Source organism: Prinia subflava, chromosome 15 (assembly GCF_021018805.1).
Source record: "Prinia subflava isolate CZ2003 ecotype Zambia chromosome 15, Cam_Psub_1.2, whole genome shotgun sequence".
Classification (NCBI taxonomy): domain Eukaryota; kingdom Metazoa; phylum Chordata; class Aves; order Passeriformes; family Cisticolidae; genus Prinia; species Prinia subflava.
Window position 1 is genome coordinate 12,921,232 of NC_086261.1, and position 25,351 is coordinate 12,946,582.

A 25,351-nucleotide genomic window follows, 5' to 3' on the forward strand; every position below is an offset into this window, starting at 1 on the left:
TGCTCACTAGTGACCTAGAGCTTCCACAGAAACACTACGTGTGTTTTTCCAAGGCTGCACGTCTCAGGAGCAGAACACCAGGAAACAGCACTGCTGCATCTTCACAGCTCTGCAAAAGCAGCAGCATGTTGTGGTTGAAATACTGCCGTGGCCTACCTAGGAGTATAAAAATTACTCAAGTCTTGCTATTTCAAGCTTATTGATTTGCACTTCAAAGAACTGAATCACAATTTATTAGAATAAACTTTTATTTATGTTCTCAGGATCCTTATTTTATACTTTAAAGTATGCAACAAAACCTGCTACATTCAAATCTATACAGATTTACTGATATATCATTCACGTTTTACAAAACTGCATATAGATTTGGGAAATTTGTATAAGTTACCTTTATTTACATGTAATACTCTCAGTCCTAATGACCTAGTCAAAGGATAAAACAAAGTGGGATTTTAAATATCCCTTAAGACCCATTAACATTTGTCACATAATTTACATGTCTTCAGAGAGAGATGTGCTACACTTCCTTCTTGCATATTTATAAAGACTGTGACTAAACAGAAATTTGCTGGCCAAAGCTAGGTACTGTCATTTCCTCAAATCATATTGGTAATAAAATGTTAAAATTTGAGCAAGCCAGGTATACAAACGAATTTTTTTCTTTAAGAACCAACTTTGCTAATAATTTTAACCAGCACTTGCTCGAAAAAAGTGTTAACATTAATACAAAAAATACCCACATTTACAAAAGAAATCAAACTAATATTTATATATGACAAGTTGATCTACAATAAATTGCACATTGTTGGTTATGACTTTGGTTATACTGTATTAACAAATTTGGTTTCTAGACTAACACTGGAGAAAAAAATATAAAAATGCAGCTGTAGAAACTAGCAACCTGTAAACATATCAAAGAACCAAATTCTGCACCTGATCACATGTGCATAATCTCCATGCAGTTCAAAGGAGTGTGCACATAACAGACTGCTGAATTTGGCCCAGAAAACCCTGTAAACATGTTCTTTATTGTTATGTAGTGCAATACTGCAAGAATGGATAATAAAGGCCTCTAACTATCAGTAACTATACTGAGTGATATCCATACAAATTTCACTTTAAGATTGATTTGTTGCAAAAGGCTGAATTGAAAATATTATCGTTAACTACAAATTTATCAAAAAAAGTGATGAACACTTAATAAACCAACATCAGTATACAAATTCAAACAAAAAATGGATATAATTTCTCATTAAAACTCAGAATTATGCTGCTTATTTGTGTTTTATAAAAATCTTGGGTTTGTTACACCATTTTAGCAAAAGCAAGTTAGAAACAGAAGTCTAAAAACTGTGTCATCAAGTCAGTGTTCTGCAAACAAATGTTATCCAATGTTTTATCTAGTATGCTGAATTATAAGGTGCTATGGGCAGATTTGTTGCAAAGAGCCTGAAGCAGCACAGATTGTGATATTGTAATACATTAAGTTTGTTGGGGGTTTTTTGTTTGGCTGGGTTTTTTTTAAAACAGTTTAAAATTTTCAGTTGTTCCTCTTAAAGCAGCAAATCAAATTTAAATCCTCTGCAAAGATTTCTTCACAGCTTTACTTCAGTAGTTTACTGCAGGATTCAAATATTGTACAAGAGGCAACTGCTAAAAACATTTTCATTTTTGACTTACTTGGCACTGGCTGATCCAACGTGTATATTGCATGTATCACCAAATACACAAAACTATGGAAATGACAAAATACATTTTCAAAAGTTAGTGATTTTTAATACTTAGTTATTTTACACGTGATACTATGAAGATTCAATAGCCATGTGACTAAATACAATGGTAGTCCCTGGAAAATTCAAACTTTTTTGTAAACCCTTAAAATGAAATTGCAGCACTGGACCAACATACTTTATGTTTGTGTCTTAATCAACCCCATCGAAACCCTGAGTGTTTTCAATCGCTAGAAGAAGTTTATCCCATAAATCTTCAAACGAGTCATATGGAGGCAAATCCAACCGATTAAAGCTGAAAAACAGATGAAAACTCTTAATGATTTTATCACTTTTACTAGAGATTATAGTTTATCTGAATTAAATACTCACCAGGTATGAGCTCTTGGCAGTTTTTCAGGGGTACCCCACTGTTCAACTGTGAACAACTGTGGTCCATTTGAACCTGAAGAAAAGAACACATCAATTTTCATCCTATTATGAAATCCTTTTAAAATCAGAGATTCAAATTATGACATATTTGTTCTGACATTAGAAGGAGCTATCTACATGAATAAAATACAGACTATAGGCAGTAATAGTCAATAATCTCAATTCATTTGTATTTTAATTATTTCTTGCTACACCTCAGTTTCAAGAGACTTTTACAACTTAACTCAGAAGCTTAAGATGTAAATGTATATACATAGTAGCTGGCATTGAAATTTTCTGGACAAGACAATTTTATACTGTTACAAGTTTTGCATGTAAAAACTTACACATGTTTATCACCACGTGCCAAGTTTTATAACCTAGTAGAAAGTAGTCACAGCAACCTACACAACAACAAAGTAGAGTAAAAGCACTTTTGGAAACATGGCAATCATGCGTGTACTCCCAGGATGTTCCTATGCACCTAAGAGAACATTTTTGGAGAGCAAGGGCAGCCCCAGGTCCCTCTATCCTTTAACAACTGTCCTATAGCATCTCATCTCTCAAAGTTTCTGGCACTTCCCAATTCACACCAAGTAGATGCAAAGGGCACTTGATAACTGTTTCCTTAAGCTGGGAGAAGACCGTGCAGTTAAAAGAAAGACAAAGAATCCTCTGTCTCATCAGAGAATGTCTGTTCCGTGTCCCAGCGCCCCGCACGGGTTTGTTTGAGGAGCAGAAACGCCGGGCTGTGCCACGAGAGGGAGATGTCCGCTAGGGAGCGGCTCCAGGGCTGCGGAGCGGGCGTGGGAAGGAACAGCCCAGCAGCAGCAATGCGCCACGGGCCGGCACAAAACACTGAGAAACCACACACAGCTCTTTCAGCACAACATAATTGTTACTGGGTTTGTAAGGATGGCATGCTGGCCATGGTACATCAGAAATAACTGTAAGAGAAACAAGCAAAGCACTGTGCAAGACAACTGCCAGCTGAATTTTTCATTAACGAGTGAGTGAATCCAACTACAGAATACTGCCCAAGCATATTCTAACCCCTGGGCAGAAGGAAGCCAAGAACCTCAGCAGTTTCTTTCCCTGTATCAATTCTTAGTTCTATCTCTAGTAGCATTCTTAAACAACTAAGCAGAGCTCCCGAGGCAGCAGAATTCTGCCTGGGTTCCCCTGTGATGGGCATGTGCTGTACCACCATCAATGCCAAGGCTTGGGTGAAGCAGCAGACACATGGCCAAGCCTGCTGAGCACACTGCTCCTCCCACTGGAACTCACAGTTCATTTACTGATGGAACAACAACAACAATAAAAATAAACCAAGTATTTACAATGAAAATTAAGACATGGAGAAATGGGAACACATGATGGGTGGTTTTGTTCATAATCCTTTTGTTTTATAAACAAAATAATGTCTTGTTTATAAAAAAGGAAATGTTTAATCAAAGAGGCAAGTTAGGCTATTCAGTCGTTTGCACAGCATCTCAAGCACTTTTAGCCTTAATAAAGTAGTCTAGCAGAAAACATAATAGCTGATGGCAGCTGAGAACAGCCTTCCCCTAAGCCAAGCATCCCCACCCTTTGTGGGCTGCTCTATCTGCTTGCCCGCAGTGGCTTTTCTGCCTTTGCTATTGAAATTTGCTCCCTGCTGTCCTCTGCTTGTTTCAGTCTCGGCATTGTGGCTTCAGTACTTTTCTTGTGACTTTATGTTTAACTCGTGTCATTTCAGTGGACCCCTTCGGAGTATATCCTTACAAACAACTGCATCTGTACAACCGTGGCTTGTGAGCAGATAAAAGCAGTTGTGGAACTGAAGTTAACTGCTGATGCCAGCATGTCTTTGTAATCAGATCTTGGATAACTGGGAATTTTCTTCAAGCTCAATCATGTGTTAAACAGGGATTTTTGCAGCTCTTGAGAACTTTAAAAATCCACATTCATTTGAGAACTCCTATACATTTAAAAACTACCAAAATCAGAATTAAAACGAAGTATTTACAGAACATAAGAAACACGTGAAAGAAGTGACTCTTCTCTAACTTTGTTTCGTATAATTGCCAGTACTTAGTAAAATTTAAAACAAAATTTGAAAAATAATTTGACAATGTCTGAAGTCAAAGATGAGGACAACGTTGGTATCGGGTTCTTTGTTACTTAATTGTGAAGATAATCTTAAGTACTCACCATACAGCTCAGCAAATCCATTCATGGGAACGCGTGATGTGCCAGTAACAAACTGAAGTAATCTTATTCTCTTTTCAGAGTCCATCATTAACACTGCCTATGTATGATAATGATTACAATTAAAGATCTCTTTTTAAATTTAAGTTTTAAGCTACTAGACTTATGCAACAGGGTATCTACCTCTAAATCATTATCTATGATATACATATGCATTTTTTTAGTGACACACAGTCTGCTTCTCTCCTTATTGCTTAAAGCTATGAAGTCAACAATTTTTTAATGGCACTGTAATGAGAGTATGGTTACTGGCTTAGCAGGCTGTTAAAATGCTTCCCTTGAAGATTTGGCCTCCTACTTTCTTTGAAGTTTCTTGATGTTATGAACTAGAAGCCAAATTCCAGTAATTTATTAAACAGAAGAGTTTAACACCTCTTTAGTGTAACCATGCCAGGAAAACCTACACAAACATTTTTAACCCCAGTGAGACAGGGATTTTTTTTAAAAGCAAGCATCAGTACTGCATTTACATTTTTACCATGCATCTCATCGTTAGTTTTCTTACTTTCTCAGGAATTTTAATGGTCAAATAATATTTACCTAACCTTTTATAATGAATGAAACTATAAACTACCAGAAAGGCAGCAGATTTCGAACACATTTTCTATAAGAAAAATATTAGAACTTCGTTATACCTTCCAGAACCACTGTATTACTTGATGGTTTATGTTGTAGCCATTTTTGTATTTTGTGTGTAATTTCCAATCAGCCACATCCACGTCTCCCAATCCACACATGAGTAGCTACACAGATAAAAAAAAAACAAATAACAACAAAATTTAAGTCAGTAAACTAAAGCTTCGACATAATTTGGGTTTTTTTTCTATGATACACCTACCTCTAGCTCATTTTCATCAAAAATTTTAATCAGATCCTGTGGTATTAGTTCAAAAAAGCCCTAAAAAAGATGAGGAAGTTTGTAAAAATCAAGGCAACATTATTCTAGCATTTTTAGTCATGGAGAAGGACATTTAGAGGCTTTGGTAAACATAACCAAAGCAATATATCAAATGCAGATGTTTGGACACCAGAAGTTCCCAGTTTTGTTATAGTACTTTTAACTGATTTCTCACATCCGAGTGATGAGTGTGGAAGTCTGAATATCATCTATGTAATACAATTTGTACAAAAAAGGGTAAATTGCCTAGTTTAAATCAAACTAATATAATTAAATTAAGTTTAACTTCTGAAGATCATTAAACAGTTTGCTCTACAGCTAAAGCTGTCAGTCAGGATTGAGAAATAAGCCAATTTTTCAAGATGAATTAAACACCTCAGTAAAAACATACCAAAATATTTTTAGTTCTGAAATAATTCAAAGCTGACACTACAAACAGTATCACTGCCTTTTTTTATACTTTTAACAAAATTATTAGTGGGTCCTCAGAGTATCCAAAAACCCTTAAAATCACTTGCAACAAGCTCTTAGAAGAATTTATTTTGTAATTAAAACTATACCTCTTTAAAGGCTGTCATTTGTTTCTGTACTCGGCTCACAAATCTCCACTGAATTACAAGACTGCAAAAAAAAAAAAACCAAACCAAACAAAACCACATTTAAAATAAAAGTGATTTATATACAAAGCAAGAACTTCCTTTTGTAAATCAAGCTAGCACAGAGCCCCTGTACTAGAGGGCAATCCAGAGAGTTGCACTGCACACAGCAGCCACTACTCACTGAATGTAGTCTCTCTTGTTCTTGTTGGTGACAACGATTTCTGATCCACCACTTTTCAGTTCATGTTGATGGGTCTAAAGGCAATGCACAGAGCAGGTCTTAAACAAGGTGAATATATAACAGAATTCCTATGTTAAAACTAGGTAATTCATGCAACTCTCAAAAACTGCTGAATTTGAGAACTATGAGAAACAGATCCAGTCACCCAGGTCACCTAATAAATAGAATGTTGTACATTTTAAAAAATATATTTGTATTATTGAGGGGTGCAATGGGAAACCTCCATTTTTTCTGACCTGCTACAACACACTGCCCAAGACTGCACCAGGTTCAGAGTAAGGCACGCTTCTACAACTGCATATTCCATGACCCAGCCCTCACTCCAAATCTCAAGCAAAAACAATTACAGAAACCACTTCAGCAATGATCCTAGTAAGTGAATCAATATACATCTCTCTTACAAAGTGATTTATACTACTAGAACCTCCCAAGACAAATATCTCATTTACAGTTACCATGGATGTACATTTTCATTGCTTCTTCTTAGGATCACTGCTGTTGCACAAGACCACAAAGGTTATTATCCTTAGATCTAGCTGGCAACTGTAATTTGGAAGTTCTGTTCAAGACTTGCGTTATTTCTACATGACTTATCTTAAATAGCTTTGTATGAAATAACAAACTTGTTTATTCTATAGGTTTCTAGTACATCTCAAGAGAAAGGAAACGTGTTCTCTCCCAGTGATTCCATGAGTTTCCAAAGGAGCTCATCCTTCCCAGCCAATCACATAAACCCAACCTCTACTCCAGACCAAATAATGTACGATGGGTATCAGTCTTTGTTGCCTTCACAGCAAAGCTACATTTCAATGCAAGTAGTAGTCAACAAAAAAGTGCAAGCAATTTTTTAAAGCTCTGCTTATTTCTAAGTCCTTTATCATACCAGGTTGAAAGTACTGCATGAGTGGAAAGAGCTGAGTGAGCAAAGGGGTTTTCTTAACACCATGCAGATAAAATCCCCTAATTTCACAGGTCAAGTATTTTCTGTCATGTTTTGTCTTTTCTACATTACATGAACATACTAACCTGACCAAAAAGTTCTTCATCAACTATGAATCTGAGGTCCAGTTCTGTTGGATCATTTTCAAGAATCCATCTCAGAGAATTGTAATATTCACTGTCCTAAGAGAGAATTACAAAACAGTAAATACTAAATAAAGTAGCCACCTTATGAAATGCAAGAGGTTCCATGACAGCCCAGTGAACACTGCCTAGGGTAATCCTATACTGGATACAGAGACACTGCAGTTGTACAAAGCTCTGAAGACCTTTGAAACCCAATGGCTCACCAATCTATGTAGATGTCTCACTTAGCAAAATGGTGGTAAGATGGTATAGCACTATCTGAAGTAATGTATTTTGGACTCTCCTCTTGTCTCTCATCCTCTATTTATCTTCTTTTTATTGTCAGGCATTACTACAAAGAGCCTTAGGAAATGAAAATTAAGATAAAGCCAATCACACCATGGCTCCCTCCAAAGCACTGTGACCAGAAGTTCGAGGAAGGTGACTCTGTCCCCACTCAGCTGTGCCCAGCTCTGGGGCCCCCAGCAAAAGGACATGGAGCTGCTGCAGCGAGTCCAGAGGAGGCCACCAAGATGCTACAGGGCTGGAGCACCTCTGCTCTGGGGACAGGCTGGGAGAGCTGGAGGAGAGAGGGCTTCAGGAGGGCTTACAGCACCTTCCAGTCTCAACACAGGAGCTACAGAACAGATGGTGAGGGACCTTCTATCAGGGAGTGCAGTGACGGGATGAGCAGGGTAGATTTAGCTCGGATATTAAGAAATTCCTCCCTGTGAGCGTGGTGAGTCACTGGCACAGGGTGCCCAGAGAAGCTGTGGCTGCCCCATCCCTGGAAATGTTCAAGGCCAGGTTGGACAGGGCTTGGAGCAACCTGGGATAGTGGAAGTGTCCCTGCCCTGCACCCAAACCATTCCATCATTCTAGAGTACTGAAAAAAAACAAATCAAAACAAAAATAATCAGGACACATCTATAAATCTATTACTCGGAAACAGACAACAACTACATGCTGTTATCTTAAAGGGCAGCAAAACCAGTAACAGATGAAAAACTGATTCATAAAAAGCAGATTTATTTTAAACAGATTTATAAAAACACAGTGTCTAAAATATTTTAAGAAAACATCATAAAAGTTTAGGTTCAAGTTTCCAATACAGCTTAACTTACTTGAACCTGAGTCTAAGTCTTTGATTTTCATTGGAAGTTTTAATTCCTATACAACTTACAGACTTACAAAAAATGTAACCTAAGGTATCTTTGAATCATGCATTGTCAACCTTCAAAATATCATTGAATATATATATATATACATACACACATATAAATTATAAACTAACATGAAATTTATTTACATGATAAAGCAAATTACATACCACAGACTCCATATCATGTAGTGTTATTGGTTTTTGGAGCATCATCTTGTAAAAAGGACGAATAAAAAAGGCTTTAAAGAAGAAGAAATAAATTTAACAGATGTAACTTAGGACTCAAAATACACACAATAATTAACTAAATATCACATTACTTTAGATAAATACTAACCATCCAAAAGTTTGCCATGGTAAACAGCCATTCCAGCCACACGACCTATAAACTTGAAATAAGAGAGATGATCTTCATTGCAAAGTCCAGAGTTGGGATTGATCTGCAGGGTATAGTTATCTCTGAAGTTGAAGGAGGGAGCAGGGAAGAGAAAGAAAAACAAAATGTTGGACTATTGGAACAGTCTCACATTTGAAGATCTGAAATACATCACGTATTAAATCAGTTATTGCTTTTCATGATGATATCTAATATTAAACAATATGCAATAGAAGACTATTAGTATATCAGAAACAACCACCACGAACTACCAAAGAGAAGGGATTAACTCCCATTCATGTTTAATCACAATAACATTCTCTGCATTACTGGTTACATGCTGCCTGTTCTGTATGCAGGAGATGGTTGCAAGCACATGCTTGTCCATGCAAAAATGCCATGGCTCATGTCAGACTGCTGTAAAAAACCCCACAAGTACTGTCTCCACTCTACTCTTCTGTCAAGCAACTGTGCATGGATCATCACAGTTATTTTCAACTAAACCCTCCCACACATTTGCAAGGGTGGCAGGAACCCCATTTTTAAAGAAGGTATGAGAAATACAATTTCTTTTCCTAAGTTTTCATGTCTTCCAGAGTGGTATTACTTACGTAGCTGAATATTCAAACAATCCATAATAAGGATTAAACATTTCTTTAGAGAGAAGGAAGAACCATTCCCTGGCCACTCCTCCATAGTCTAAACCTTTTTCACCATCAAATTCAATCCAAAGTCTTGCTTTAAGGAAATCTGCTCTCTTTACAGCTATAATTCTTCTGTAAGAATCTTCAAGGATTGTTGTGCGATGAATTTTCATCTCAAACCTATTTGGAATATCACTCTAAAAAAGAGAATATGAAAATAAAGAATAATGAAACAAAACCTAGCATCTTAGTTTTGTAGAATGTGCAGATTCTGAAAATAGGCAAAGAGGGCACAGAAACCCTTTCCTTACATAACTTGGAAACATAACACAGTATGATTGAAAAGAGGCTCTATTTACCTACAATTCAACTAGCAAAGAGAATTTCAGATACTAACTTCTATTCCATACTATGAACATACAGTTAAAGTAAGTTCTTATTAGTAACAGCATATGAGCAGTTGTTCTGCATGCAGCAAGGAGTCTCTCCTGACACTGAACATTTATCATATTACACACTTGATTAAAAACAGCTCACAGTTGACACATAAAATTATCTGGAACCATTTTACCTGACTTATTTCACCTTCTAGTTCAATATTCTATGAGCTTAGGTGTCCTGTTCTCTTACTTAAGACAAAATTTACAGTTGTATTTAAATCTTAAACTACCACAATCGTATTGTGTGGCTGATCTCTCTATCACTTCTCAGATTGAGATACTGACATTTGAATGAATGTCAATCTTGCTGGACTAGGAATACAAAAAATGAGGTGCATATATAATTGTGTGCAATTTACCTGTCAGCTCAAAATGCATAGGCAGACTTGGCAGATAGAAGGTGAAGCATGGATCTAAACCCAAAGGCTATTATTATAGATGTAAAATATCTCCCAAGGATGTAAAATTTGATTGAACTAGTGCAGACTCATTGTTATCTGGCTGTTCAGATGCTATTTACAGTCTTTTATGCTGCATGTTATAAATATACCTGGCACTGCCACGTCAAACTAGTTTGGAAACAAGATTCATAAACTTCAGATTTTGAGGCTGTAACAATTTATTGCAGTCATCCAGCCTGATCATGATGACAGTAGAGACTTCTACATAGACAGAATAAAATATATTCTGAGAACTTTACATATTCTGACTTTCAAAAATTATTCTATGCTTGATCAGTGATTTCCAAACTTTTCTGTTGCCAGTCTTACTTTCAGGTTCACAACATTTTAACCTTTGAGAATTTCTACTTTTTAAATTAGATTGCTTGCAGTCTCATGAGTGCATAAAGTCACAAACCCTGCTAGTTAGGGTAAATGCTAATTGTTACCAAGTTGGTGCTGCACAAACGTATTTGTGATCAGGCAGTAAATTTACCTTCCCTGTAACCTAAGGTTTCCCTTTTTTAAGGGCCTAAGTTTCATAACCTTCTGCTGGATTCCTACTGATTACTAACCTGTTTCTTCAATTTCTTCCTGAAGAATTCATACTTTCGCTTATAGTCCCTGGAGTAAGGCACAGCCTTTGGGGGAAAAAAAAGAAAAAAGTCTCATGTGTCTGGTGAAACACAGACAGTCCCTTCAAATTCTGAGATAACAGGAATACATGTTTCACTGAGTGCCAGGGGAGACTTCCAATTTATAAACACCACGAATGAAAAGCACTTCTCTGTTCAGATCAGATCCAAAGAATTCCTGCTGTGCTTCCCCATTAGCTGATGTAACTGCCTGAGAGCCCTGAGTGGCCCAGATCAAAGTGACCAAAATGCCTTTGGTGACGTCCATAACGCGTCCATTTCCCTGCTGTATCATGAGAGACCTGGCTACAAACACCTCTGTTTTCCATGGACAGGGAAGGTTGTTTACATACCCAGGCTATTAATAAACACAGATATCAGCTGAACATTAAAACCCATCTATAATTGTAATGCAAACTATCTTTGCAATTAGTTCTGGTAATTTCACACTTCAGATTAAGTACTGAAGCTGGATAATTATTTTTCAGTTGAAAATTAATTTAATTCCTCTTTAAGCCCTTTTTTTTTCTTTTTCTTTTTTTTCTCAAATTTATTTTATGAAAAGTAAAATCCAGCTAGTGTGGACAAAAAATAAACAGACTTTCTTACCCACATCAAAGCCCTCTCCCCAGTCTAAAAGAAACTTTCTTACTACCATGAGAGCTGCTTTTTCTTTCTGGCATTTAAAGACCATTTCCCCAGAAAGCTTTCTAAACAGTCTTTAAAAAGAAATAAAAATGCTTTGTTCAAACACCCTGAAAGTTTCACTTACTGCACTGACTAACTGATACATGACAAGTGCTTGTTTGGATTCTATTGACAGTATTTCTGAAAAATATGAAAATCTACATTAGGAAAGCTTACTGGTCCAGTTATTGCCACATTCTGCAGTCGAGGATCCTCCCACTGTGTTCTTTTCGTATCTGCAAGACATTTTAAAATTAGTTCCATGAATTTACATAATATTCACAAATAAAATTATGAGTAGGGAAGAATATTGCATTGTACATACTGTGGTTTATGAAGAATATTCTTCCATCTGTGTGAGTTCTCTCTTCCCACCCTGGCTGTAAAAAGGCAACATTTTTATTACACATTTTTATTAAATTTTTTATTATAAATTTCTGATCATATAGTGTGCACAGAACTCAACATAATCTGCAGTTGTGGGTATTCCTCCTCCATCTACTATCAGCACTGAAATTCAAAACAGTATTTTTTGTAGGAAAAGGCAGGCTGCATTTCCTCATGTGCAAATTTCAATAATGCTGACGTAAACAGTTAAATTGTTTCATCTGCAGAACAAGTACAGAATGGTTTACTTACTGGTAATGGGCCCAGGTCAACTGGATCTAGGGAAGTCTTTCTCCTTGGATGAGCAGAAATTTTCAGTCTTGGATCTTCCTTTGAAAAGAAAACAAGCAGCATGTTAAAATCCTTCTGCTGTCTTGTTTTGCTTTCAATTTTTTTTGACTTTATTAATGGGTTTGTAAAGAATATGCTTAGTACCAATTAGGTAATGGTTGTATATTCTGCATCCAGAAGAATCCTTGCAGATTCTCACTCCTCCAGTAATTTACAATACTTTTCTAGTAACTTCTCAATTTATTTACATATATATAAATATAAACCCCTCATTCAACTCAATTTTTGCATAATTGAGTCAAATTACTCTTTCCACACGATTTCTGACACACCTTATACTTTTTGGGTTTGGTGGGGTTTTTGTTTGGTTGATATGCTGGGGTTTTTTGTGGGAGCTACGATGAAGGTGATTGTGTTGAGTTCTTTTCATCTACCTGGAGAGTAGAATACCCATTTTGAATGAATTTAATGCATTTCTCTTTCCTTTTCACATGACAGTAACACTGATTTACTCTTGAGATGCTTAAGCCCATCTAACAGCACTGCCAAGTGGTGTGCAGTGCCCCTCTGTGGAACTGCAGCTGTACAGCTCCCTCATCCATGTGTTACTTGCACCTGGGTCTGCTTTTCTGAGCATTCACAGGAATTTGTGTTGTGCCCTGTGATAAATTGAAGGTAATGGATTTCCTGTTGAAGGTATGTTTACAGAATTCATTTCTGTGAACAGCTCCTATAAGCTACCACAATTCTGCAATGTCATTTAGGAAGGGGTTTACATCTGTGAAGCAGATTCCTGTTTTCCCCCTTCCAAGATAAGCTTTCAGGTACAATTAGTAAAAGTGATAATCTTCTACTCATGACAGATATAATAACTGGCATTTTTATCACATGTCACTCAGACTCACATAGAATATTTTGGGTTGGAAGGGACCCACAAGGATCATGGAGTGCATCCCCATGACCTGTACAGGGATTGGACACCCCACCTTGGCTTTATTAGCACCTTGCTCTGACCATGCCCCTGAACAGACACAGCTATCTTGGCACTAAAGAAAACATACAGAAGCTTGTCGAAAGCAGCAAAGCTTTGATTCAAGAGGAACTAGAATTTCAGTTCATGAGAACAGTTTTCCATTACCCATGTTGTGGTTTTGGTATTGTGGTCAATAAAGAATGGTCTCCCATTGGGTGCATGCCGGACTTCCCAGCCTTTAGGGAGAACTCCTTGCTCCATTTCAGGCTGCTGCTGAGAAGGCTGTTGTGATGAATCACTTGATGTTGCTTGTGGCTGTCTTCCTGTAGAAATACTTTGTGCAGCTGACACCTGACTTGTTTCCACAGCAATCTGTGGTAAATGACCAAAAAACATCCTATCAACTCAAAGCCCTGTAAAGCAATCTCTTTCTTCTATTAACCTATATTTTTGATTCATGAAAGCAGTTTCATAAAGCAAGTCCCTGACACATTTCATAATATCAACCACATTGACTAATGATCACTGATTGTGCTCAAGGTTTACAGAAGCCTTCCAACCTCCTCAGCCACCACTCCCCAGCAGGGAGAGTGACTTGCCACAAACTCCATTGTTCCTAACTCTCCATGAAGTCTCTCAGATATTTTATGTGGCACTTGGCACTTGATGCCTTTCACATGTTCTATTTCAAAGCCATCTCTCCACTTCTATTACACGAGATCTTCAAAAGGTTCAGTGAATACAAACATCAGTAAATTGAACACAGGCAATACCTGTACAGCTGGTTTTATCCAGGTAGTGGTTCTAGAATTGTGATCTATATAATATGACCTTCCTTTTTCATCTTGTCGTTCTTCCCAGCCTGGGGGTAATCCAGATGAAGTAGGCAGTAACTAAATATTAGTGATAACAGATGAAAAACAATTAAGGAAACTATGAAACTTACTGTGAAAAAGTTTTCCTCTGTCAAGTTAAAACAACAAAACTATATCCCAGAAGGTTCATGACTTTTATGAACTGGATAAAATAGATAAAGAAGTATTTAAGTCCTTCCTGAATAGGAAGGACTTTTATTTGTTTGTTTATACAAAATTCAACTCCTCACGATAAAGAATGCATTTATATACCTGGTTTAGGCTGATTCAGCCTTGTACTTCTGGCTGTGATATCACAGTTTCCAGTGTCACCATGAAAACATAATGGAATGTGGTATAGTTTTTAATTAGAAGTGAACAATTATAAGGCAAACCATTTGAAAAATGAAACATATCATCAGGGCAAGACTACTTCCTTCTGCAGGCTATGCATCAAACTAATGCTAAACAAAGCTGAAACATGAAAGCTTTACAGCTGAACTAGACCCATAATGCCATTTTGTCAGGACAGCTGCTGGGCAAGGAAGGCCAAATCTCATTTGAAATGTCAGCACCTAACACAGCTAAAAGCCTGTGTTTTTGAAAAATTACTTACCACTGGATGTGCAGGCTGCTCTTCAAGTCTGTATGTTTGCAGACTACCTCTTCTGCTGGAATGGTTCTGGAAGGAGTGGAGAGGAATGACACATTAGCTATTACTGCAGCTTTAAGGATGGCAGCAAACAGTCAACATTGCTTATCACACTTCAAGTTATTACAGTTTCCATCCTGAGCAAAGTGTTGTATTTGTTTTGAAACATGGTTTAATACCGTATTTTTCAAACTCTTGTTTTAACAGCTAGAAACATCAAGTTCACAGAGTCTGGTATAATCTTAGAATGACAGAGGCTTGTGAAAGTTCAGAAAATTCCAGCAATAGATGTTTTGGAATGTAAAACATTAATTACAAATAGTTACAGTACATTAGAGTTTACAGTATAGAACTTTTTGTGTTGTCAGTAAAGTCTGTGATAGAGCAGAGCTAACACAATTTTCCAGAGAGTAGATTAGGTCAATAATGAAAAGATATGACAGTCTGAGATAACCAACTTGAGAAGTGTAATTCAATCCCTGGACTTTGCATAAGTGTCCATCTTCCTGCCTAAAGACACATTTAGATCTCCCTTGCTGCAACTAGGCACCTGTATTTCATTTTGCTCCAGAATCTCCACAACTACTTGAAGGATTTTTCCCCATCCACATACTATTGGAGTACTTCAAAGAAAAATCATTATTAACTTTTAAATTTTTTTTTTTTGGTGGAGGGGGTGGGGTGTAGTGCACGTGAAGGAAGGCAAATAATTTGAACATCTGTCTCTTTCTTTGCTCAGGCCACCCAAGCAAGCTGAAATAACAGTTTCCTTGCTATCCATCCCATGCTGAATAGCAGAAATGAAGTCTTGTTACTCTCACTTGAATGTTTCCAGCAACACTAGTGATACATTTGTACAAACTCAGATAAATATTGTCAATTCCAAATTTACATTTGGAAAGGCATTCTTACCATCAGAAAAACTAAAGATTATTTCAATACCAAAATCTAACAGGCTCGATGGCCTGGGTCACCTCTACAGGCTTTCCTCAATGGACAGTGGATTTCTCATGTCACATATCAGGTTACAAGGCTGTTTGTGGAGCTCGGGTTTCAGAGGACAGCTGAGCTTATTTAATTGGTTGCTACCACCAAAAAGTCGAGTTTCACCCTGGCTACATACTCCTGCTGTTTTCCCTCTGCTACTGTAGCATTTGTCAGACAACCTAGCATGCTGCTTCAGTTGCTCAAACTACAGAAAAGCAGAGCTGGGGAAAAGAGAGTAGTTTTCTGCTGGGTTAGCAAGGTGAACAGACTCACACAGAGGTCAGGCAAGTTTCACAGCTGGCACAAAGGCTGTGGAACTGTTTGAGCAAGCTCCCTTTTTTGCTGCTAAGGAAGCAGCAGGTTTACTCAATCCAACCATAAAACCTTATCCCAATATCCACAATGCAAAATGGTCGATGCTAGAACTTGTTCTAATGGGAAAAGTAACTCACATAGCACAACTCCCTTAGAATTAAGCTTTCAGGATACAGACAGATTTTTTTCATTTGTAGTTTTCAGCACTCTAAAACACTAGACTAAGAGGTAGATTTACAGACTGGAAAATAGCTCACACAAATCTGTTTTAACCTCAGGCAGAAATCCATATAAGCAAAGCAGAGAGGAAGAAAATGCTTGCTTAGATGGGGTTCTATAGTAAAAAGAATATTCTTATGGTCTGTGCATTTGAGATGAAATTAAAAATATAATTCCTAAATACAGTATTTATGGATCTAATTCTACCAGAAGAATGAGGAAAATAATTTACAGTGTAGGCTGTTGACTGGCCAGTAGCTGGACTTCCAGAGGTAGTAAGTCTGTTACTCAATTCTTCTGCAAGATGACTCTGTATATCACAGCTACTCTGCGAGAGAGGTATTTGAACGTTCTGACTGCTGTACATTGTTGCCTCATCTTCAGTTATAATTTCCCAGCTCTTTAAAAGGAAAATAAAGAGAAAACATTTTAAAAAGGTAGTTCCAAGTTACAATTAGTTAAGCTTTTTGAGTAGGCTAGACTAAAACAATGACTTGCATTTCAGAGTCATTTGGAGATGTACAGTTTTACCTCGGGGGAATCCCTGTTGTCTGTGCTCTCAGTATCCTCTGATATCTGTCTCCGGTGAGTGAACACGTGCTGGGCCTCCAGCTGCACGCTGCCAAGGTCTGCCACAGCCACGCTGTCCCTGCGGGGCACGGGGACAAGTCAGCAAACAGCAGCCACAGTTTATCTTTCAACAGCCAGCCAGGCTAACAGCAAACACATACATCACAGTCATTTGGGCAGAAGAAAAAGAAACAGTCTGGACTATATAAATTAATGTAAACTATTTAAAATGAATAAGCACTTATGTCAATGTGAAGTGTAAGCTGAAGAACCAGCTAGCATTCCAAGGAGAAAAAAAAAAACACAACTAAAAAAATAAGGCAAACTATTTAATGAAGTCCCTGATGGGAAGAAAAAATCAGTCTGAAAACAGAAAAATTATTTACTTTCCATTCCTATAGTTATCTCTCCAACTGCAAACAGTTTCTATTTGAACACATACTCCCAGAGCACAGTAAAACCTAAATGATCACTAGCCAGTGACCACTGCATGAGGGCTTATAAGTTAAGTGAGGGAAAGATCTCTACTAATTTTCAAGCTTTTCACATTTTATTTCTCCTTGCTTTCAGTGTAACTAGGGTGCATTACACTAGGTAACATCTTTACTTATAAGTAATATAAGACTTGAATTTTCAGGCTAACAGACATACTGTGCAGTTGGTCTTTTCCACTGTGTTCTTCTGAATTCATGGTTGACATAGTAGGTCCTGCCCAGGATGTCTTGTCTTTCTTCCCAGCCTGAAGGCAGTGGAGGAGATTCCTGCTGCTGCTGTTGTGGCTGGCTAGCAGCCTCTGGTTGGTCCAATATAATCCACCCAGGCTGAAAGACATAATATAACCACCTTTAGTACTACAGAAGTTGAAAAACATACCTTAATTTATCAAGCCACTTCCCCTTTCAAGGTGTAGTTCCATTACATCTTAAGCCAGCAAATTTGACTCTGGTTTTAGTGTGTTTATTTCTAAAAAATGATAGGGCATATTATGTATGCAGAAATCTTGTTTTTAACTCAAGGTCCTTAAATATATTAGTACCAGAAGTTGTTAATTCCAGGAAAATAAACAGCATTCACAGAATACATTAAAAACTTAAATACTGTCATTTCATACAAATGCTGTGAATGTATGGGGCAGATGAACACACCCTTCTGTAACAAAGTTTAATTACAGTAAAGGTGGTAATGCTGAATAGAGTAAATTCTGGAAAAGAAATCCATTAATCTACATTGGATGTGCTTAAAAAGATTGCATATATCTGGTAGGTAAGATCAAAATATCCCTATAGATTGGAGAGAGTGGAAGTTCTAAAACCAGAGAGATGTTAGTGTCTGTCGGGTCAAACAATATTAAACAGTACTTACAACAGAAACTTAAACACTTTAAATTGTATGCAAGATAGAAGCAATGACTTTTAACTGGTTTGTTTCTAAAACACTACTCATAGCTTAGTGATTCTTAACATTCATTTTTCAGCAATAAACACATTTTTCCCACCTCTAATTCTTCAGCCTGTTCTGTGGTTTCTTCCTCAGACCCATTGTTTTTAGGTAAGTAAGTCATTTTTAATCTAAGGTGGCCTTTAACTCTTGATTTATGGCTGCAGGAGAGAAAATAAAATTATCTTATTGTGCACTTGTAAAACAAAATAGCTGAAAAAGCACAGAGAGGGGATTATTCTTAAGTGTTCCAACACAACACTGACTTTTAAAAATCTACATTAATTAAGTTCTATAATGGCATTGAGGCTTCAGACTTCTGAATACAATAGGTATTTAAAATAATGCTGACTATTTAGAAGAATATGAATATCCTAGAAATGGCTCCTCAAATTCCTGTGATGGAAACAGAAAAACTTAGAAAATGCATATGTATTTACAACTAATTACATAAGAGCACTGTTTAGATATAAAAATTAGAATTTCCATGTGTTATTTACTAACCTTCTTGGATGAAGAACAAAATCCTTAAATGTATATGGTCTCTCCATACTAGGATTTTCTGTCTGAAATAAGAATTTTTTTCAAGAAAAATCCTTATCAAGCACTTGAAATCAAAGAAAACTATCAGAAATTTATAACTGATTTCTTTAAAGGCCTTATAACACTCTAAAACTTAAATTACAGGTTAAAGTACAGTAACAGCAATACCAGCTTTAACCTTAGCAGTAAGTTCAATACTCAAAAAAACAATTACCCTTCAGTGTCTATGCACATTACAGAATGAAAACCTTGCTCTTGGAAAGGGCTTGCCATGGTTGCTACCTCTATTTTTAAGACACTTCCTGATAAATCTGTTAGTATCTGCTAATGTTTTGAGACTTCAGAAGAAAATGTAAAATCTTATTTATTTCAATGTTCTTGGTGATATTTCTTTGAAACTAATTATCTGCTTTGCAAAAGGAATACAAGAAACAAAAAAAAATTGACCAAAGCAACACTAGCTATATTTCCCACTTACCCTCTTTTTTCTATCTGTTTATGTGAATAAGGAACTGTAAATATAAATTTACAGACTTTAAAGAAATATTTTAGGACATGACAATAATTACGATCTCTTCTTATCTTTAAGACTGTAAAACAATGGAAAGACAAAAGCACTCCAGTATTGAAAACCAAGGTAACCTACATTATTTTATAAACAACAGCACTGAAAAATCCCAAATAGATCAAAAAAAACCCCCAAAGAACCCACAGAGCAGAATTTAATCACTTTATTAACAGTATTGTTAACTTCCTTAGATGACTAATAGGCTGCATATGGAAATTTTTTTCCTTTCATAGTCTTAAAAACAAAAAATACAAACCGGTAACTGATAAAGAGGAATATCCACTTGTCCAAGGAAATCATCTCGAGTCTACAGAAAACAAAAACAGACATGACAGAAAGTTGAAAGCTGCAAAGTGTTTTAAAAACCCTGTCCCCACACCCCAACAGCACAGTAATACTTTCTTTGAACCTGAAGGCACTTTTGAATTATAGGCAATAATTTGTTCTGTGCAGAGCAAGTTCTGATTGACCCAAGACTCAGAGCCTCCTTGGACAGTTCTGCCTTTCTCAAAACAAAAAAACTTGAAGGAGCTGGGGGTGGAGATTTAGACTGTTTACTAAATTATACAGATTAATGTTAACCAAACAGGAGAGGTGTTCAGTATCAGGACTGAGACTGTCAGCATCTCCAGTATTGTCCTACAGGACCTTCCTCCTAGGAGTACCCAACAATTGCTGTTTAAAACCGGCATGTATAAACATTTTTTTCTTTTCCAAATCACACAGCTACTGTCAAAAATAACAAGAAGCAAAAGTAAGTTGGTAAAAGTAATCTGTGGTAAGTGCTTTGGAAGTTCCAGCAATTCCAGTGGTCCCAAGCTTGGCATGAAAATCTGTTAGAACTATGAAAAAATACATCCTGTCTACACACACTGAAGAATTTAGTTTTAACAACCATCCAAAAGATTTTACCCTGACTTGGACATCTGGACTGTCCAACTGGGACCAGACTATGAACACAGAGCTGTCAGAGCAGGGCAGGGCCTGACAATACTCAGTATTCCTGCACACTTGACTTTTCATCATGGATTTTTGCTTGCCAAAGAAATTACAATTTCAGCAATCTACATAGGTAATTTCAGTATTCACCAATAATCATCACCAGCAGTACTTTACTTGACTTCTTGCTGGATTACTAGAGCATGTGGTAAATTGCTTCAAATTAATTTGTGATTTGAAAACCTTTGTGAACCTCCACAAAAGCAGGAAAATGTATTATAAAGGTCATTTAACATGAAGACATACCAGTGCCTGTGGAATAAACTCAGGTTGGCAGGGAATTTTTTGAAGGTATGTATAAGCTTATGGTTTTTAAAAAAACCAACCCTACCCTACAAGACTACATGTTTTTGCACAGACCAAGTAAGGAGCTGGTAAAGTTTTCAACTCCGTGGCTCATGCAACCTCTGAAATTCTAGGCTTCCTGATTTTTCCAGCTAACAAAAGATTTGGTGCCTATTTTTTCCTAAATCTGTTGTTGCATTTATTCAAACTAATCACCCCAGAACTTTAATGTTTGTCCATAAAACTTTTCACCAGAAAGCTCTGCAGCTTGCTGATATCTATTTCCTTCACCTTAGGGTAAAATCATGTGTTTCAATTTTCTTCTGAAAAATTTATTTTAATTTTCAATTCAAATGTTTTACAGCATTAAAACTCCAGCCTAATTCTATCCATTTTTTGGGCCCTCTGACATTAAAGTATAGGTATTTCTTGAAGCAGCTCTTTTTGCCTTTGTAATTCTGGTACCTTTTTTCCTTAGCTCAGTTGTCCTAAGTTCATCCATTTAACCTTTAAATCATACAAGTATTTGGAGAATCAATGTCTCACATGGGCCTTGCATGGATTGTCATAGGTGATAAAATACTAGAAATTTAGAGATATATCACTTCAAATTCAATTTGCAGTGTGGATGTCATGTTTAGATCTGAAGGGGACAAAAATGAAAACATATACAAAACATCCACCTTTTTAGTTCACAAACTGATTTGAGAAAGAAAACTATAACAGATTTCCCACCTGAGGAGGCTTCCCTGAACTACTGAAGGAAAACTTTCTGTGCTATTACAGACCACAGGATTCTGGATAAAAATAGTTATCATTTTTGCCTACAAGGTTCTTTTTAAAATGGCACAGCACATACCTTAGACATGTTAAAAGGCTTAGTATTTGTAAAGTTCTTGGCAATCCTCAAGTGGAACATGCTTTCCAAATAAATTATTGGAATGTGGGACAAAAGTTTGCTCTATTTTAGAAACCCTCAGAACATTGTGTTTGTTACCAGCATAATTCGAGTATGGGCTCCTGTTATTCTCTTTATTATTCTCCTGTCTCTCCTGCTATTTTTAGCAGAGTTAGCCTCACTAACCACCTCCTAAACAGTACTTTCTCCTCCAGCTAGAGAGCAAAACCCTGAGTGGAGATTTTTGTTGACCTCCAAACAACCAGCACATAAATCAGATGGCAGGAATGATCTCCAGCAATGTGCCCCACTCTGACACGCTGCCTGCCTGCCTGCCTGCCCAGAGGTGCCAAGGCAGCTTCGCAACAGACACCGCACACATGAACAACCAAATGCCACTGGAGCTGAAACTGTTTGGATCTCTGCTGCACCACAGCAGGCAACACACACAAGTGGGTCAGTTGTTCTTGTCAACCTTTAATTTCTTAACAGCCAGAGAACTCAAACTTTCTGCTTGGCACAAACCTCAATTAATGATATACTGCACTAACAGAGAGGCCTTGTATTTTACTGATTCACTGGTTTAGTCTATAGAAAGTTATTAAAAACAGGTGAGGACAGACAGCTGCTGTACACAATTCATTTGGAGAACTCCAGTGCAATGCCAAAGCATTCAAAGAAAAGCACCAAAAGGCAGTAATTCTGTTTAAAACTCATTTTCATCTATTTCATAAATATATCCTTGAATAAATTTTAGATTTTGGACTTTTTTTCTGCAACTCCCATCAGAAATTGAAGCACATTTTAAACATGCTTATCTGAGTCACACATTTAAGAGCAGTACTGAGAACACAACCTTTACCAGTTTTGAAAATGGGTCACTGAATTTAATGCCTTTCTTAATTGCTAGATTCACCACACAGCCTTTTGAGACAGTTCTTGTATAAGACCAGGGTATTGAAATAACAAGTATTTTCTCTACCAATTTTTGTGACAAACGTTTGGTGGTATTAGTGCACTAATTAGAATCCAAGCATATTTCCAGTCTTTCCCTGAATAAACTGGCAGCTGGTTGTGCACAGGTTGCTCTTTGCACAGAAATCCACAGCTGTATGGCAAAACAAGAAAGCACACAGCTTTTATTGGAGGGAACATAAGTATCAATTCAAATTGAAAAAACAAACAGTGATCTGGACTATCGATGCTTAAGAAAACAAGAGCTCAATAGATGCCTTATAAAACCAACATTCTTCTTGCTTAAACACCCAAACATCAACATTAGTTACAAGCTTGATGAGAATGAAAAAACTTTCCTGAGCTACACTAACAAACTCAAGTATTTTTCTTTTCATGCTGTGCTGAGTGTATTATTTGGTTCTCTTAAACTCTAAATTGAAAAAAAGTGAGCTTTTTTTTTTTCCATAAAATACTGCCAGCAAGTCCTATTCATCATGGAAAAGTAACAGTTTCAAAAAAACAAGATTCAATTATGACATTAAAATTGTCCCAAATTCATGGATTCCCAAGTAATGTTTTCTCTGCCTTGCAATGCAATAAACAGTTGGTTGCATGGAATTCATTACAGTCCCAGGCTCCTGTATTTTTAAGGGGGACCTGTGGATTGTGAGACTTTTTTTTAATGACACGTAGGCATCTCTTTAGAGCTGGCATCTATGACAGAGAGATGTAAGATCCTATCAGCATTTTCAAAACAGGGAGAATACATACTGTTAGATCAAGGGTTATTACACAACATGTGTTTCTGCAGGACCTTCAGCCCTGCTGGCTGTTTCAACAGCAAGGTGTCAGCACAACATGCCTCAGCAGTTTTACCATCTGCTTAACAGACAGCATTTAGAAATGACACTGAAGTTATTTTCACTAATTCTCTCTCACTTCCAAAGATATTTTCAGACAACTGCTTATCTAAAGACCAGACAAAAAGCATCATCTGTTTCTCCATTTATAGCTTACACATTTTATATGGCACGAAAATCTTACTGCTTCCTTAAAAGTTCCTATTTAGTTTACAGTACTTTTACAACAACATTCATATATTAGTTCATCCAATGTCTGCTGCTTTGAGCATTTGTCTTTAATGGTTCATTAACAATGCAATTTAAGATAGCTTTTTTTTTTTACACAGTTCACAGGAAGGCAATTTGTCTAATACAACCAGATCATACTTCAGAACAACATAAACACAGAACATGTCAGAAGTTATGAATGCATTGATTTTGTTCATCATGACTTCAAGTTCCTTTGGTTTGATGTATGCATATGCCAAATAAGCCACCATACAAAAAGCAGATATATTACATTTTATGAAAAGTCGAAAGCCAATCCAGATTGGTTCTCCTGTGTTAAATCTGCCAATATTCACCACAAAAAAAATTAGAAAACAGTACCAAATATTTAATTAGGTACTATATCATCAAGTCAGTTATCTTCATAACAGTCTAAAAATAAAACTCTTGCACCTAATTTGTGAAAGCCTTTTTGCCAAATCTTAAGAATTCAAAGATAGTTTGAAAAACAAACTCTCGTAGTAATTATTCCAGGTGCACTTTTACCTTCACCATTTAACATTATATAAAGCTTAATACACAGAAATGTAAAACTCTTATCAAATGTTAAAACTGCATGTGTTATTTGATCCCAGAAGTAACAATAGATAAACCAGATATTGCAGGTGTTTACCACAATGGCTAATTACCACATTCAGCTGAAGGACTTGATACAGTAAATCAATTTTTTGCTTTTCAGAGCAAGAGGGAAGAAATAAAAATAAGATAAATTATTTTTCTCCAAAAGGGAGACAATTGGAGCATGTCTGCATCATGGTGTCTCTCCCATGAAGTTCACTTGATCCAGCTCAGGATCTAACAGAGGCATAAAGTCAGGTTGAAGCTGGAATCTGCTTTTCAGCCCTAAATTAAATCAGCTGGCCAGGGCTGTACAGGTACCTGGCCAGTGCTTAGGGAACGAGCCTAGAGCAGGGCTGGATGCGGCTGCACGGCCTCACCCTGCTCCAAAGTCAGTCCCAGCAGTTTTCAAAAGCACTTTAAGTCTACTGCTGATGCAAAAGCAGCATCAACACTAACTCAGGACTGCCCTGTGCCTTTGCACCAGCACACACCTCGTGGTCACTGCCAGCCACACCACAGCTTTCTGTGCTCTGCCACGCTCAGCTTTAGTCCTCAGCCACTGCTGAACAGGAGTCCCAAGCCCCAGCTATCGACCTCTCCCAGCCCCAAGCCTAAACCTTCTGCTTCAGGACCTGGCTAGAGCAGAACTCCTTGGCTGGGTTTGTCTTTAGGTCTGCTATGCTCAAGCTGTAAATCCCACCTGTCCAAAACCACTCTGCATGAACTGACCTTGGATGCCTCAACCTCTAACAACAAAAGGAGAGTACAACACAAATAATCCAACCACAATTACTTTTCCAACAGAACAGTATTACAATTTATTTCAGACAAGCTCAATAGCACTACCTAAGTTGTATTACACTTCCCACCTCAGACATGGTTTTATTAGCCTGTAATTTGCCAGATGTTAACCACTTTAGATTTCTTACTAATAACCTAAATATTTGTTCCCAAACAAACTTAATAGAAACAACAATTAGTAGAATAATTGGCCAATGTAGAAACTCTATTGAAAAATAATGAATGTTCATAATAAATTATGGAATTCCTTTTCCTTCAAAAAGCCCTTGTACTTTCACATTATCAAACAGGCCATCTCCCTTATGCTAGGAAAATCACTGATTGCCAGAGAAATCATCTAGGTCTG

At 37.0% G+C, this 25,351-nt stretch overlaps 1 protein-coding gene across 5 annotated transcripts in view; it reads right to left on the reverse strand.

Moving 5' to 3' along the window:
- Nucleotides 1-230: 230 nt before the first annotated feature.
- Nucleotides 231-25,351, reverse strand: part of NEDD4 (NEDD4 E3 ubiquitin protein ligase) — a 50,535-nt gene continuing 25,414 nt past the window's right edge. For 2 of the 5 annotated variants that reach the window (XM_063412460.1, XM_063412455.1), the window contains 24 exons: nt 19,631-19,681; nt 18,768-18,829; nt 18,322-18,424; nt 17,478-17,647; nt 16,788-16,905; nt 16,489-16,656; nt 14,700-14,765; nt 14,003-14,122; nt 13,395-13,601; nt 12,218-12,295; nt 11,904-11,958; nt 11,756-11,814; nt 10,832-10,897; nt 9,344-9,573; nt 8,694-8,815; nt 8,525-8,595; nt 7,156-7,251; nt 6,070-6,143; nt 5,850-5,910; nt 5,230-5,289; nt 5,027-5,134; nt 4,335-4,431; nt 2,103-2,175; nt 231-2,025 (listed from right to left, as the gene is read on the reverse strand). In XM_063412460.1, coding sequence (XP_063268530.1) covers nt 1,923-2,025; nt 2,103-2,175; nt 4,335-4,431; nt 5,027-5,134; nt 5,230-5,289; nt 5,850-5,910; nt 6,070-6,143; nt 7,156-7,251; nt 8,525-8,595; nt 8,694-8,815; nt 9,344-9,573; nt 10,832-10,897; nt 11,756-11,814; nt 11,904-11,958; nt 12,218-12,295; nt 13,395-13,601; nt 14,003-14,122; nt 14,700-14,765; nt 16,489-16,656; nt 16,788-16,905; nt 17,478-17,647; nt 18,322-18,424; nt 18,768-18,829; nt 19,631-19,681 — 2,418 coding nt within the window. In that variant the 3' untranslated portion in view covers nt 231-1,922. The remainder of the gene's footprint in view (nt 2,026-2,102; nt 2,176-4,334; nt 4,432-5,026; nt 5,135-5,229; nt 5,290-5,849; nt 5,911-6,069; nt 6,144-7,155; nt 7,252-8,524; nt 8,596-8,693; nt 8,816-9,343; nt 9,574-10,831; nt 10,898-11,755; nt 11,815-11,903; nt 11,959-12,217; nt 12,296-13,394; nt 13,602-14,002; nt 14,123-14,699; nt 14,766-16,488; nt 16,657-16,787; nt 16,906-17,477; nt 17,648-18,321; nt 18,425-18,767; nt 18,830-19,630; nt 19,682-25,351) is intronic. The other 3 variants (XM_063412457.1, XM_063412456.1, XM_063412459.1) reach the window with 3 other exon arrangements.